The 14139-nt window shown below is 39.8% G+C and overlaps 1 protein-coding gene and 1 long non-coding RNA gene across 6 annotated transcripts in view; one reads left to right on the top strand and one right to left on the bottom strand.

The window, feature by feature from the left end:
• Positions 1-727: 727 nt before the first annotated feature.
• LOC133638682 (amyloid-beta A4 precursor protein-binding family A member 2-like) overlaps positions 728-14139 on the bottom strand; it is a 175057-nt gene continuing 161645 nt past the window's right edge. For 4 of the 5 annotated variants that reach the window (XM_062031539.1, XM_062031530.1, XM_062031556.1 and 1 more), the window contains 4 exons: positions 11344-11556; positions 11155-11274; positions 6618-6758; positions 728-3004 (listed from right to left, as the gene is read on the bottom strand). In XM_062031539.1, coding sequence (XP_061887523.1) covers positions 2933-3004; positions 6618-6758; positions 11155-11274; positions 11344-11556 — 546 coding nt within the window. In that variant the 3' untranslated portion in view covers positions 728-2932. The remainder of the gene's footprint in view (positions 3005-6617; positions 6759-11154; positions 11275-11343; positions 11557-14139) is intronic. The other variant, XM_062031565.1, reaches the window with a different exon arrangement.
• On the top strand, positions 6090-11851 carry LOC133638703 (uncharacterized). The gene is made up of 3 exons (XR_009823674.1): positions 6090-6485; positions 6610-6778; positions 11363-11851. It is a non-coding gene; the product is annotated as an uncharacterized LOC133638703 (long non-coding RNA).

Here is a 14139-nt window from a genome sequence, read left to right as displayed (position 1 = left end):
GCCTTATGAAACACAAGGAGTGATACTTTATTCCCCATGTGTGACACTTAAAGAAAAAGAAAAAAACTTGTGACAGACACACCTGCTGTGTCATTTAAGACAGCGAAGCGGCAAATTGTTTAATCAGAGAGGACTTCTTTCGGCTTACACGTGACAGATCGTACTAAATGAAGTCGGAAGAGTTGGCCGTTTTTCGTCTTCATCATAGAGCGAAACTGAACTAAGAAAAAAGAAAAATTCTGAAGTTTGGATTATTTTGATTCTAATGCGTTAAATAAAGTACATTTTCTTCCATTCCTTTTTTACTAGCTGACCCTTTTGCCAGAGTTGAATTTCATTTCATTCATTTGTATTATTAATTGTATTCGCAGGTCAAATGTGGTGAGTTTTTCTGACCATTTCGAATCACTCACAGCAGCAGGTTTTATCCGGCCCGCGGGATGAGTTTGCTAAGTATAAAAATGTACCTGAAATTTTTGAATGAAAGAAACTGCTGTTCTAAATGTGTCCACTAGATGTCACAATAGCAATTCTTTGTATCTTTGTGGATGATGCTACATATGTAAACACAATAAACCACATGATGTTAGTACATCAGTCAAGGAAAATAATCAGACTGCATAAATAACATCCTGTAATTTTGATATATATTTTTTATCTTGACAGATTGAAAATGAACACCAATGAGTTGACTGATGAACATTATCACATCATTTATTCAGAAAATATAAATAACGACAAATAAAGGTAGACTACTATTAACCGCAACAAGGAAGTGTAAAAAAAACAACCCAACAACATTATGATTTGTACATTTTCAGCATGTGCTTGTTTTATTTTTAAACAAAGAAAACAATCTGAAATTGTCTTTATTTTTACGTTATCGTGCCGTGACTTTACCAGTGCGGACCACTTGGGAGTAGATTTAGCTCCATGTGGCCCCTGATCTAAAATTAGTTTGACACCCCTGACTTACAGTATCAGTGTCAATACAGCTGTTGAGCGTGCCACACAATTGTCGGGGTCTCATTTACCCATCACTAGGATTTACACTATTTTCTATGAGACAATTTGCTTTCACCTGAGCGTATTACTAACCAATGCACCAAAGTATTCATCTACTCAATACTTGGGTTACGCTTTCACTGCCTTGCATGAAACATGTCATTTCTTCCAGTGTGATCCAGTCCAACACAATCAGCCAGGTTCAGCTCCAATTTTATTACCTTGCCAGGATGACATGATACTACATTACGAGGCATGCACACAGGTCATGTTACCGCCATTAAATGGAATACAGTGCATCATTAAAAGCCTTTACTCTGTGTGCTAAGGCTTTTTTTTCTTCCTTTTTTTTTCGGTCACAGTGTGAGTCTTCGTTCCGTTCTTCCCTCCCAGGACTCCAAAGCTAAACGCACAAGTGGGAGGATGTTTGCAGTGACTAAACCATCGTGAGTCACTCTTTTCTCTTGACATGATTAGCACAATATTTGACAGGTTTTTTTTTTCCCTTTTCATTATGTACAGACATTCAAATACTTGGCATGGCAATAGGACGGCTCACACGACACGGTTACATTCACTTCAGTCCGGAACAGCAATGATCAACACACACAGCAAAAAGCAGACAGACACATATTTTTGTCCACACAGGTAACTGATATCAAAAAGCATAATTGACGCATCTTACTCGTTATCGTCATTTAAATTTTTACAAGATATTTAGAAAAGTCCTCGGCCTTTTAGTGTGTATTGCCATTTAAATAAAGTCAACCAAACATACAATAATATGGCATTTCTCCCATGAGCCCCTGCTGCACATACCAGTATCATTAACATTTGCACTATATTGCCAAAAGTATTTGGCCACCTGCCTTGACTCACATATGAACTTGAAGTGCCATCCCATTCCTAACCCATAGGGTTCAATATGATGTTGGTCCACCTTTTGCAGCTAATACAGCTTCAACTCCTCTGGGAAGGCTGTCCACAAGGTTGCGGAGTGTGTTTATAGGAATTTTCGACCATTCTTCCAAAAGCGCATTGGTGAGGTCACACGCTGATGTTGGTCGAGAAGGCCTGGCTCTCAGTCTCCGTTCTATTTCATCCCAAAGGTGTTCTATCGGGTTCAGGTCAGGACTCTGTGCAGGCCAGTCAAGTTCATCCACACCAGACTCTGTCATCCATGTCTTTATGGACCTTGCTTTGTGCACTGGTGCACAGTCATGTTGGAAGAGGAAGGGGCCCGCTCCAAACTGTTCCCACAAGGTTGGGAGCATGGAATTGTCCAAAATGGAGCCTTCAAAGTTCATTTCACTGGAACTAAGGGACCAAGCCCAACTCCTGGAAAAACAACCCCACACCATAATTCCTCCTCCACCAAATTTCACACTCGGCACAATGCAGTCCGAAATGTACCGTTCTCCTGGCAATCTCCAAACCCAGACTCGTCCGTCAGATTGCCAGATGGAAAAGTGTGATTCATCACTCCAGAGAACGCGTCTCCACTGCTCTAGAGTGTTTGGATGGGTGGCCAAATACTTTTGGCAATATAGTGTACATTTGATCAACAAACCATCTTTAAAATTCATTATTTCGAACCATAAAACCCGTCCATATTGCACCGGCAATATGTGGGACGCCCTGCAAAGTCGTCTGATTTCAGTAAAAATGTCCAACATAGAAGTATTCACACAGGAAATAAATAATGCAACTATACAAGAAGCATAGCAGAAGTGTATTGCATTACGTGCGGGAATATAAAAAAATAGCTGTGAGTCCTTTTATGTCATTGATTAAACACAAACGAGACAAACAGATAAGGAAAAAACAAAAAAGTGTAGAGATGTCGAGGAATTAATTAACCTCTTGAGTTTGTACAATAAGAGGTTGCTTCTTTTTTTACAATTAGACGACAATCTGTTCATGGCTTTTATATGTACATTGGTGTCTCTTGGCCTGTGAGGAGTCGGAACATGGCTGCAGGCATCGTCTTCATGTGGATCTGGAAAGTCAAAGAACATTAAGATTGTGAGTTAATGAAAGGCGTCCATTTTTTTTTTTACAGATTTTGTTGTTTTGCCCAATGTTATGGTATCTCCATTCGGGCCGCACAATAATCGGATGTTAATCACGATTATGACTTTGGCTGCCACTCGGGATGTAATGATGGTAAAACTCGGTTAGTATATTCATCTGAAATTAAATGTTTCCACAAAAAAAAAGTGATTGATAACATTATTGTCATCACACTTAAAAAGTACAACAAAATTACATTTTCAGTACAAACCTGCCAGGATAAGACAGACAGGATGAAAAGGGTGGAAAGAACAGGAAGCCCCGTAAAAAAGGTAGGAAAAAGGTAAACGAGGGGGGATGAGGGAGAGACAAAAACAAATCCCAAACTCCTATGGCAGGGCTCAGTTTGAAACCAGGATAAGAGAAATCACGGACGGACTGGTGCTAGCTTCAATGCTAACATGAAAACAAGAGACATTAATGTTTTTTCCCCATTAAGAAACAACATTCCCCAATCTAAATGTATACAAACTAGCATTGTCCCGATACCAAAATGTATTTCGATACTTTTCGGTACTTTTCTAAATAAAGGGGACCACAAAAAAGTGCATTATTGGCTTTATTTTAACAAAAGATCTTAGGGTACATTAAACATATGTTTCTTATTTTAAGTTTGTCCTTAAATAAAATAGTGAACATACAAGACAACTTGTCTTTTATTAGTAAGTAAGCAAACAAAGGCTCCTAATTTAGTCTGCTGACATATGCAGTAATATATTGTGTCATTTATCATTCTATTATTTTGTCAACATTAGTAAGGACAAGTGGTAGACAATGAATTATTAATCTACTTGTTAATTTACTGTTAATATCTGCTTACTTTCTCTGTTAACATGTTCTATCTACACTTCTGTTAAAATTTAATAATCACCTATTATTCTGTTGTTTGGATGCTTTACATTAGTTTTGGATCATACCACAAATCTGGACTTCCTGCTGCCTTCCCGGATCTCGACCTCACGCCTGCCCCCGGACCACGACGCCTCGCTCCAGCCCCTGACCATCTGCCTGTCCCCGGACCTCCGAGCCTGCCTTGCCCTTTCTGGACTTCCGCACTGATCTCAACACGCACCTTCAACACCACCTGGTAACACTCATAGTTCATAGTCGTTTCTAATAAAGAAAAATATACTAAAAGTCTTCAGACATTTTAAACATTATCAACAAACTACATTGTCCAATAAGCAGCAATAATTGATAATAGAGCAAAACGATATAATATAAGATATATGTTATTACTCATTAATAACACAGATTTGTTTTAACAGTATAATTTTTTGGAGCCTTTTTAAAGATGATTTTCTTTATCATCATAGCAAATTATACAATGACGTCATGCTGACCACGCCCCTAACAACGCTTCCACACCACAGGGATCTTGGCAATCTAGGGGAAACCCTGCCAAGGTTCATTTTCGGTTTTGTTGGACTAAAGCCCAAGCAACCCTTTTGGAGGGGTAACAGGATGGACGAAAGCGTGTGAGTAGTGGGACTATTCTGAGAGAACGTGCTCAGTCTTCTCTCCAGTGCTGGTTTTGCTAATGTTTGTACTTCACTTTAATTCGATTTCAATTGTTTTGGATGTTGAACCTGCCACTTCCGCTCTGGAACAAGGTGGGGGTAGACTCAAAAGTTCACCTTTTCTAACACTCTTTACCAATACCATTTCATGGTCATTATTGAATGCTTCATCACTATCATGTCAGCTTTTAACGACAAATGTTGAGTAGTTTCATTGATCTTCTTAATGAGTTATTTTTGCTGATGATGTAGTTGACTAAAATGCAGCCAGTCCAACTTAAAAAGTATGTACAGATCAGGTGTTAGAGCACAATGATTAGTACCGCATTTTTCGGACTATGAGGCGCATTTTCTCAAAAATCGACATTGTGCCTTATAACCCGGTGCACCTAATGTATGGAATAATTCTGGTGGTGCTTACCAACCTCGAAGCAATTTTATTTGGTACATGGTGTAATGATAAGTGTGACCACTAGATGGCAGTCACACATAAGAGATATGTGCAGACTGCAATATGACGCCAGTAAACAACACCAAAACTTGAAATGAACATTACACACGGCACTCAAAAATCTGTCAAAATGTATCAGTATGACTTTGAAGCCGCACCGCTTGATGGATTGTCAGACAATTAAGGCTACCGTAGTCAGAGATACAAGTATTACTATGGTGTGTGTATAAGGACCGCAAAACGGCACCCATTAGCAGACATATTATCTGGTGTTTTGTTTCACAATATTATGCAAAACCAACTTTTCTTACTTTCTGGTAGCTGCTGATCTGTATTTGGGATGTGCGTAAATCTAGAAAATTTGCGCAGGTCCGCCACTGTAGTCCGTGCCGATACCGTAGTCGAAAAGCTTCTTCTTTTACTATATCTACTTGTTATGGGACATTCACCCTCTGCTGCTGCCATTTATAATATAAAGTAGTGTAAAGTTCTAACTTATATCTCACTATGGAAGCGCTAAAAACTACAGGTGTAGTGCGTTTACAGTATTCACCCAAAGAACTTTAGTTATTGGAGACTTCCGGTCGGACGATTTCTCACGGGACACATTTCCGGCCTTGTTGTTGCACTAATGAGCCACGGATGAGAAGATGCTGCTCCGTTATTGATTTAAGTAAAGTCTGAATGTCATTAAAACAGTTAGCGCCATCTTTTGACACTTCTTCCACTCCCGTCCTTGCACGCTACACCGCTACAACAAAGATGACGGGGAGAAGACTCTGTCGAAGGTGAGCCACGTAAATAAGACCGCCCACAAAACGGCGCATCCTGAAGAGACTGTCAGAAAGCGGCTTGAAGATGATCTGTAAAACATCATCTATGCAACATTTTGACCAAAGAACCACCATTACATGTTATGTAGACCACAAGGAAGTGTTTTCTATTTAGAAAAAAATTTGCTATGACCCCTTTAATGCGTCTTATAATCCAGTGCGCCTTTTGTATGAAAAAAGACCTGAATAGACCCTCTCATCGGCAGTGCGCCTTATAATCCGGTGCGCCCTATGGTCCAGAAAATACGGTTGTGGGGGGCGGTGGGGCCAGCACGCTTGCAGGAGAAAAGATCACCGCCGCTGTCCATGGTGCTGAGGACGAGCTCCACCGGGTAGGGGCGGGGCATGTGCTGACGGCGAGACACAGCTGGCAGGTGATTAGATTTCACAGGTGGTACGTGTTAATCGAATCATCTGTTGTCTTTAACAGTGAGCGGCCGGGTGCAGGAGGGAGAGGAAGTTTGGAGAGAGACTGAAAAGTCCTGGAGAGACCGTATCACTGATGAGTGTGTTGAAAAACATTAAATCTGTTGTACAACTCTGTACGCTTGGCTACTTTGACGTGCGTATTCGTGGAACCGCAAGACAGCGACTTCTACAACGGTATATAACTTCTGTTTTAAAATGAAAAAAAACAAACATGTCTATAGTTGTTTATAAGGCAGCAAAACATGTTGAGCAAAGAGCTTTGTTGTGTGTGTGTGTGTGTGTGTGTGTTTATGTTCAGTGCGTCACCTCGCCAACAGAGTTGGAGAGAGCCTGAACAATCTTCTCATGTGCTGTGGCCACCACACTCTGCCCGTTGATCTCGATGATCCGGTGGCCAACCCGGACCCCTCCTCGCTCAGCGATGCCCCCCCGCATAAGACTGCATATCTGGGAGGAACACAAAAAAGGTCATCTAGCATATTAAATGTGTGCAGGCATAAGGGCAAACTGTGTTGTTTAAAGCAGGGGTGATCAAAGTGCGGCCCTGGGGGGCATTTTTTGGCGCACAGAGTGTTCATTTACGACAGTCTCTGTACATCGTGGATTTTCAAGTACCAATGAGATTTGAGTACGCTTTGACGTTTCATGTTAAAATTATGTATGTTTTAGAGTGTATGAAGTGTTTTTGGAGCATTGGAAGTGTTTATAAGTGTGTATCAAGCTGCGTGGAGGGGTTATAAAGATGATATATGCATACAGTATTTATAGAAATCATAAAATAGTGTCCATGCTTCACGTAAATTCACCGACTATGGTAATGTAACCCCAGCTTTAATTGAAGGAACACAGTATTGTAAAATATAAAATTATTTCATTATTAATAAGATATATTATTAGTCGTGCTGTCAAATTATTATTTTTGGATTAATCATGAATAATCACAGGTTATTAATCCCTTGCATAATTTAAATGAACTTGAAAAAAAGAGCCCAATATTTGGACACAAATACAAAACCCAAAACCAAGGAAGTTGGCACGTTGTGTAAATGGTAAGAGAAAACAGAATACAATGATTTGCAAATCCTTTTCAACCTATATTCAATTGAATAGACTGCAAAGACAAGATATTCAACGTTCGAACTGGTAAACTTTGTTATTTTTTGCAAATATTAGCTCATTTGGAATTTGATGCCTGCAACATGTTTCAAAAAACCTGGCACAAGTGGCAAAAAAGACTGAGAAAGTTGAGGAATGCTCATCAAACACTTATTTGGAACATCCCACAGGTGAACAGGCTAATTGGGAACAGGTGGGTGCCATGATTGGGTATAATAGCAGCTTCCATGAAATGCTCAGTCATTCACAAACAAGGATGGGGCGAGGGTCACCACTTTGTGTACAAATGTGTGAGCAATTTGTTAAACAGTTTAAAAACAACATTTCTCAACCAGCTATTGCAAGGAATTTAGGGATTTCACCATCTACGGTCCGTAATATCATCAAAAGGTTCAGAGAATCTGGAGAAATCACTGCACGTAAGTGGCTAAGCCTGTGACCTTCGATCCCTCAGGCTGTACTGCATCAACAAGCGACATCAGTATGTAAAGGATATCACCACATTGGCTCAGGAACACTTCAGAAAACCACTGTCAGTAACTATGGTTCGTCGCTACATCTGTAAGTGCAAGTTAAAACTCTAATATGCAAAGCCAAAGCCATTTATCAACAACACCGCTGGGCCCGAGCTCATCTAGGATGGACTGATGCAAAGTGGAAAAGTGTTCTGTGGTCTGACGAGTCCATATTTCAAATTGTTTTTGGAAACTGTGGACGTTGTGTCCTCCGGAACAAAGAGGAAAAGAGCCAAAGTTGAAAAGCCAGCATCTGTGATGGTATGGGGGTGAATTAGTGCCCAAGGCATGGGTAACTTACACATCTGTGAAGGCGCCATTAATGCTGAAAGGTACATACAGGTTTTGGAGCAACATATGTTGCCATCCAAGCAACATCTTTTTCATGGACGCCCCTGCTTATTTCAGCAAAACAATGCCAAGCCACGTGTTACAACAGCGTGGCTTCATAGTAAAAGAGTGCGGGTACTAGACTGGCCTGCCTGTAGTCCAGACCTGTCTCCCATGAAAATGTGTGGCGCATTATGAAACGTAAAATACCACAACGGAAACCTTGGACTGTTGAACAACTTAAGCTGTACATCAAGCAAGAATGGGAAAGAATTCCACCTGAAAAGCTTCAAAAATGTGTCTCCTCAGTTCCCAAACGTTTACTGAGTGTTGTTAAAAGGAAAGGCCATGTAACACAGTGGTAAAAATGCCCCTGTGCCAATTTTTTTGCAATGTGTTGCTGCCATTAAATTATAAGTTTATGATTATTTGCAAAAAAAAAATTAAGTTTCTCAGTTCGAACATCAAATATCTTGTCTTTGCAGTCTATTCAATTGAATATAAGTTGAAAAGGATTGCAAATCATTGTATTCTGTTTTTATTTACGATTTACACAACGTGCCAACTTCAATGGTTTTGGGTTTTGTACAATTTTATCGTCAGAGTGTCAAACAGGAACATTTTCTTAATGTTTTACTTAAATGCACGTCATTTATTTGCTGGAAAATAAGGTAAAAGAACATGAACCGTCAAAATATAGTGAGTGATTAATCTGCATGTATATACATGATTAATGCATTTTTTTGTAATCAATCACAAGAGTGAACTTGTTATTTTTGTCAGCTCTAATTCTCAGATATTACATTATTAGATTTAAAGTTTGATAACATAAACAGTATTGATTGACCTCCATACAATTATTGTGTAAAGGCGCCCTCGCTAGAAAAAGTTTGACACCATTGATTTACAGCAACACACTGAACAGATCTTTGTACAGCAATATTCTGAGGTAAAACAATGTTTCTGAGGCTGAAGCTCAGCAGTATAAATACATGTATCATCAATAGCTGTACTAGAACTGGTACAGTGTTTCCCATACATTCGACTCGCCCAAATCTTTTCATTTGGCCTGTCGAAAATCACCCAAATAGGCTCGATGAAACAATTTTAACTAGGGCTGGTCATGTATGCTGTACTCGCGCCACCCCACAGGAGGCAATAGCGAGGCATGTGTGTCACAATGAAGCAGCAGTGGGGAGAGTAGAATAAAAAAACTACTCATTCAACCCCGAAAAAAATCAAAACAAATTGCGAAAATCAGAATTTTAACAAAGACTGGACAAAAAATGTATGAATGTTCTGCCCCAAGCAAGTGCTCGAGTCACTGTTTCCTGTCGGACCTTTTAAGCGCCAGCAGCAACAATGGTAGGAATCCCAGCATGTAAGCTTCATCACGAAACGTGGTTAAATCTTTGTAAGTAGATATTATGCATAAAGATATTTAGTTAGTTTTTTATTGAAATTGCTGACTTTGTGATGTCTTTCGCATTCATGGTCGTGCTGTTTTTTTTTGTCTGAGAAAAGCCCGTTTTATACATGTAGCGCTAAATTTGACCAGTAGAGGGCGATAACGCTACACCTTAGGTTTAATTGTGATGAGTCACATTCATCGTGTGCAATGTTTGATGTGGATATTGTTTAATTTCTATATGCGTAAACATCTGCAGTTTATTGTGTGAGTGCATTAACACTAAACCTTCTATTTTATTTATGTAAAATACACATCCATCCATCCATTTCCTACCACTTGTCCCTCTCGGAGTGGCGGGGGTGCTGGAGCCTATCCCAGCTGCACTCGGGCGGAAGGCGGCGCACACCCTGGACAAGTCGCCACTTCATCACAGGGCCAACAAAGATAGACAAACAACATTCACACTCGGGCCAATTCAGTGTTGCCAATCAACTCAGATGCATGTCTTTAATGGACATTAATTATGTAAAATACACAATGGACTATTTACTTTTGTTATGGTTATGTTTATATTTTCAGTCTTACAAACTTAAATGAAGGAAGAAGTGCAAATAAATAAAACAATGGAAGGACAATTATTCAAAAGAAGGAATATCAACATTTCTGGAGCTTCTGTTTCTTCATGCTGTTAACTATCTGTCTAGCTGCGCATGCTGGAATTGAGTAGCGAGGGCGGAATAATGAATTCATTGACAGTACAGTGTGAAAGCCAATGTGTTTACTTTGCAATTAAGTAAACACAGTCTCTAAGGAATATAACCTGCGGAGGCACTTTCTGACAAAACATCCACATCTCGATGGCCGGCCCCTGAGCCCTTGGGCTCTTGAAACTGTGGCCCTCTTCATTTTATAATTGGAAGCCCTGCCATTCAGTCAATTATTTGTGACGGTCCGATAGGAATACAATAGGTCTACTACAAATAGATTTAGCGCCACCTGTTCGCATCTCGCTCATAAACGCATTATAATGGAACTATCTGTAAATGTAGCTTGTTGTGACAGCTTTAACACAGTTTGTACGCACCTGGTCTGCCAGATAATAAAAAGACGTAGAAGCAGTGATCAGCGTTTCCAATTTATTCTCCACTCTGGCCTACGTTTTGTCAACATTTGTTTTTTTAAGGACAAAGACCTACGCTGGGGTGTTGACAACAAGCCAAAATACATGGCATAATCTGCCTTTTTAAAATAATTGTGTTCGTGTGGACATGGCCTACGCACTCACAGGCAAAATTGTAAAAAATAACAAAAAAAGGAACTTTTTTTTTGTTTGTTTCTAAACATACTTGTTTTTTTTCCACTTTTTTCCCCCCACAGTGTCTATAAAAATGACATGCACATGCGTCATGGCCCATTAGGTGTTATTTTGTCACAGTCCTGTGAGTGAAATGGTAAGGTAAAACAAACTTACAATTCCGTTCTGCACACTGAAGCCCAGCTGATACTTGAGGTCAGGTCTCTTAATGAGGACGGTCGTAACAGGAGGGCAGCTGACAATGTTCATTTTCACCTGCACCTGGTTCTTTAAACCCTGTACACACGACATGCATTTCCAAAACAGCAGTAAGCCATGTTTAATTCATTTATTGTCTCTCTGTACCTTGATGATTCCCTGACAGGTGGCGAGCGGCAGCCCTACGAGGCTGGTGTTGTTGATGGACATGATCTGATCGCCGATGCTCAACTTGCCCGAGCGTGCCGCTGGGGCGCCGTTCATCATGTTGGCTAAGATGACCGTGGGGAGGATGGAACCCCAACCTGACTCCACGATCACGACGCCCAGGATCTCGCCTTTACTCTTCTCCAGCTGCAGCTGTGGACGACAGCAGAGGAGAGGTCAGGTCTTACTGCCTGTAACAACACACCTAATTAGTCTTTTGATAGACTAATTAGTCTCCTGATGAGCCCTAAGCCCCATTCAGACTAGACATCAGCAACTATAATTAGTAGTAGTGTGTAATATACTGTGGAACGCATTTATATCAATTCCCCTTGGATTGGCTTGAAGTAAGCGGCTGTCGCCATAAACATAAACACTGGGCAGTAAAAAAGGCTTTTAAAAAAAGAACTGACAATGTAGCTAATGCGAGTCATCTATTCAACTTATAAAGCCCTCGAAAAAAAACATCTCCATTTACACGTTTTGTGTGACCTGTATTGTAAGAACTAACACAGAGGAACTACTTTTAGTAACACGATGCCTCGGTTACTGAGGTATCTACTGCAGCTGTTGACAAACTGAGCTGCTGCATCCCCTGTGAGTTGGTGAAAGTTTGTGCTGGTTATAAATCATGTCTCTCGCTCGTATGGGAGAAAACCTTGCTTCCATAAGCCGAGAAATTTGGAAACTTGGCAACTTCAAAATACATTTTTTTTTGTAAGACATCGCGAGAAAGACGCTGCAATATGCTCGTTTGCTCCCAACATTGAGTATTATGATGAATTCATCAACTAAATGGAAAACACAAGTCTTGTGCTGGAAGATATGAACATCCTATCAGTTGGGACTGAGAGCAGACAATGTACAGTAAGTGATTATTTTATGATGCTTAGTGTTTCGCTAGAGCTAGATCTGCTTGTCACCCAGTTTCTACAACTTGTAGAAGGAGGACCTTATATTCAGGCAAAAAAATATAAGGTTCTTGATCATAATTTGTGCCAAAGTAGTTGTTAGCTCTCATGAAGTCCGGCAATATAATTAGTAGTTGTTGTTCTTGAAGTAAATAGTGAACGTTGTCTTGTGCTCAGTGAAATCATTGAGCCAAAAATGAATTGCGATTCTTAGAATGACCAAAATACCTAAATATTACATGTTACTTGATCATAATTAAAGATAAACGTAATTTTTTATTTACTTTCCCTAAATATCTAAAATAATTTATATTCTCTTCATGTCACATTATGCTCCTTCCAGCGCTGTTGTTTTTAGTTTATAGAGTTTTTATCCAATCAGATTTCAGCTAGCTTATGTTGCCATGCTGTACCAAATCTGCCGGGGCCTTCAGATTCAGCAATGCGGGCGTCTGTGCACTGTAAGTGAACGGGGACATACAGTTGCGATAGCCAATCAGATCACACGTTGTCAGTAAGGCCTTCTAGATGGCCTAAGGCAGATATATAGTGATGTTATGAGGCAGGTACATAAGAACTCCATTACCCAGCATGCCACAGTAGTGAAGAGCATGCGCAGTAGTCCCGTTTAGGTTGTTGAACGTACTCATGCCGTACTGCATGTTTTTGATGAGCACGCTGTGGAGTAAACTTTAAGAACTCAGCCAACACGCCTCGTCTGTATCTTTTATGATTAGACAAAACAACACATATATTTGCAAGGCTATTTTCAAGAAGGGTATTTAAAGAGAAACTACATCTTGTGAGACGATGTCAGCCAACCCCGTAAGCTAGCTCAGCTGTCGATAAAATGTGAGTTCAGATATTTAATGTCTTTATTTTCGCACGTTTTAAAATGTTTTTTGCAATTTTTATTTTGACAGTACCATATAAGATATGTTTTAATTGCTGATGTGGGTTTATTGATTTTTAAATGCGCTAGAAAATAACTCGTTTTGTACAATGGCCAGTAGTGTGTAAATGTGTTTCTGTATAGTATTTCTCCAGCAATGGTCATGTGGGGACATAAATGATGGTATTTTGAGAGGCAATTTTTGTAGTCGGTCATCACTGAAGGCCTAGGTGGGAAATGCACCGCCCGCCACTGATATACAGTATATAAATATATATACATATACATAAACACACACACGTTATATATATATATATATATATATATATATATATATATATATATATATATATATATATATATATATATATATATATATATATATATATATATACCGTAATTTCCGGACTATAAGCCGCTACTTTTTCCCCTCGTTCTGGTCCCTACGGCTTATACAAGGGTGCGGCTTATTTACGGCCTGTTCTTCTCCGACACAGACGAAGAGGATTTCGGTGGTTTTAGTACGCAGGAGGAAGACGATGACACAATGATTAAAGACTGACTTTTCATATACCGGTAGGCTGGTTATTTTGATAACGTACAGGCGAGCACTTTGTATTACTTTGCACCGTTGTATTATTTGTACTCTGCACGAATGCTGTTCGCCATGTCAAAGATGTGAAAGTTTGATTGAATGATTGAAAGATTTATTGTTAATAAATGGGACGCTTTGCGCTACCAAACAGTTATCTCTGTCCCGACAATCCCCTCCGTGGTAGCAGGCACCCCTATATACTACGGTAATTACACATCAAAGCCCTGCGGCTTATAGTCAGGTGCGGCTTATATATGGAGCAATCTGTATTTTCCCCTAAATTTAGCTGGTGCGGCTTATAGTCAGGTGCGGCTTATAGTCCGGAAATTACGGTATAT

Source organism: Entelurus aequoreus, linkage group LG02 (assembly GCF_033978785.1).
Source record: "Entelurus aequoreus isolate RoL-2023_Sb linkage group LG02, RoL_Eaeq_v1.1, whole genome shotgun sequence".
NCBI classification, from domain to species: domain Eukaryota; kingdom Metazoa; phylum Chordata; class Actinopteri; order Syngnathiformes; family Syngnathidae; genus Entelurus; species Entelurus aequoreus.
Note: the sequence above shows the minus strand (reverse complement) of the source record. Positions and strands in the feature narration are given on the sequence as shown.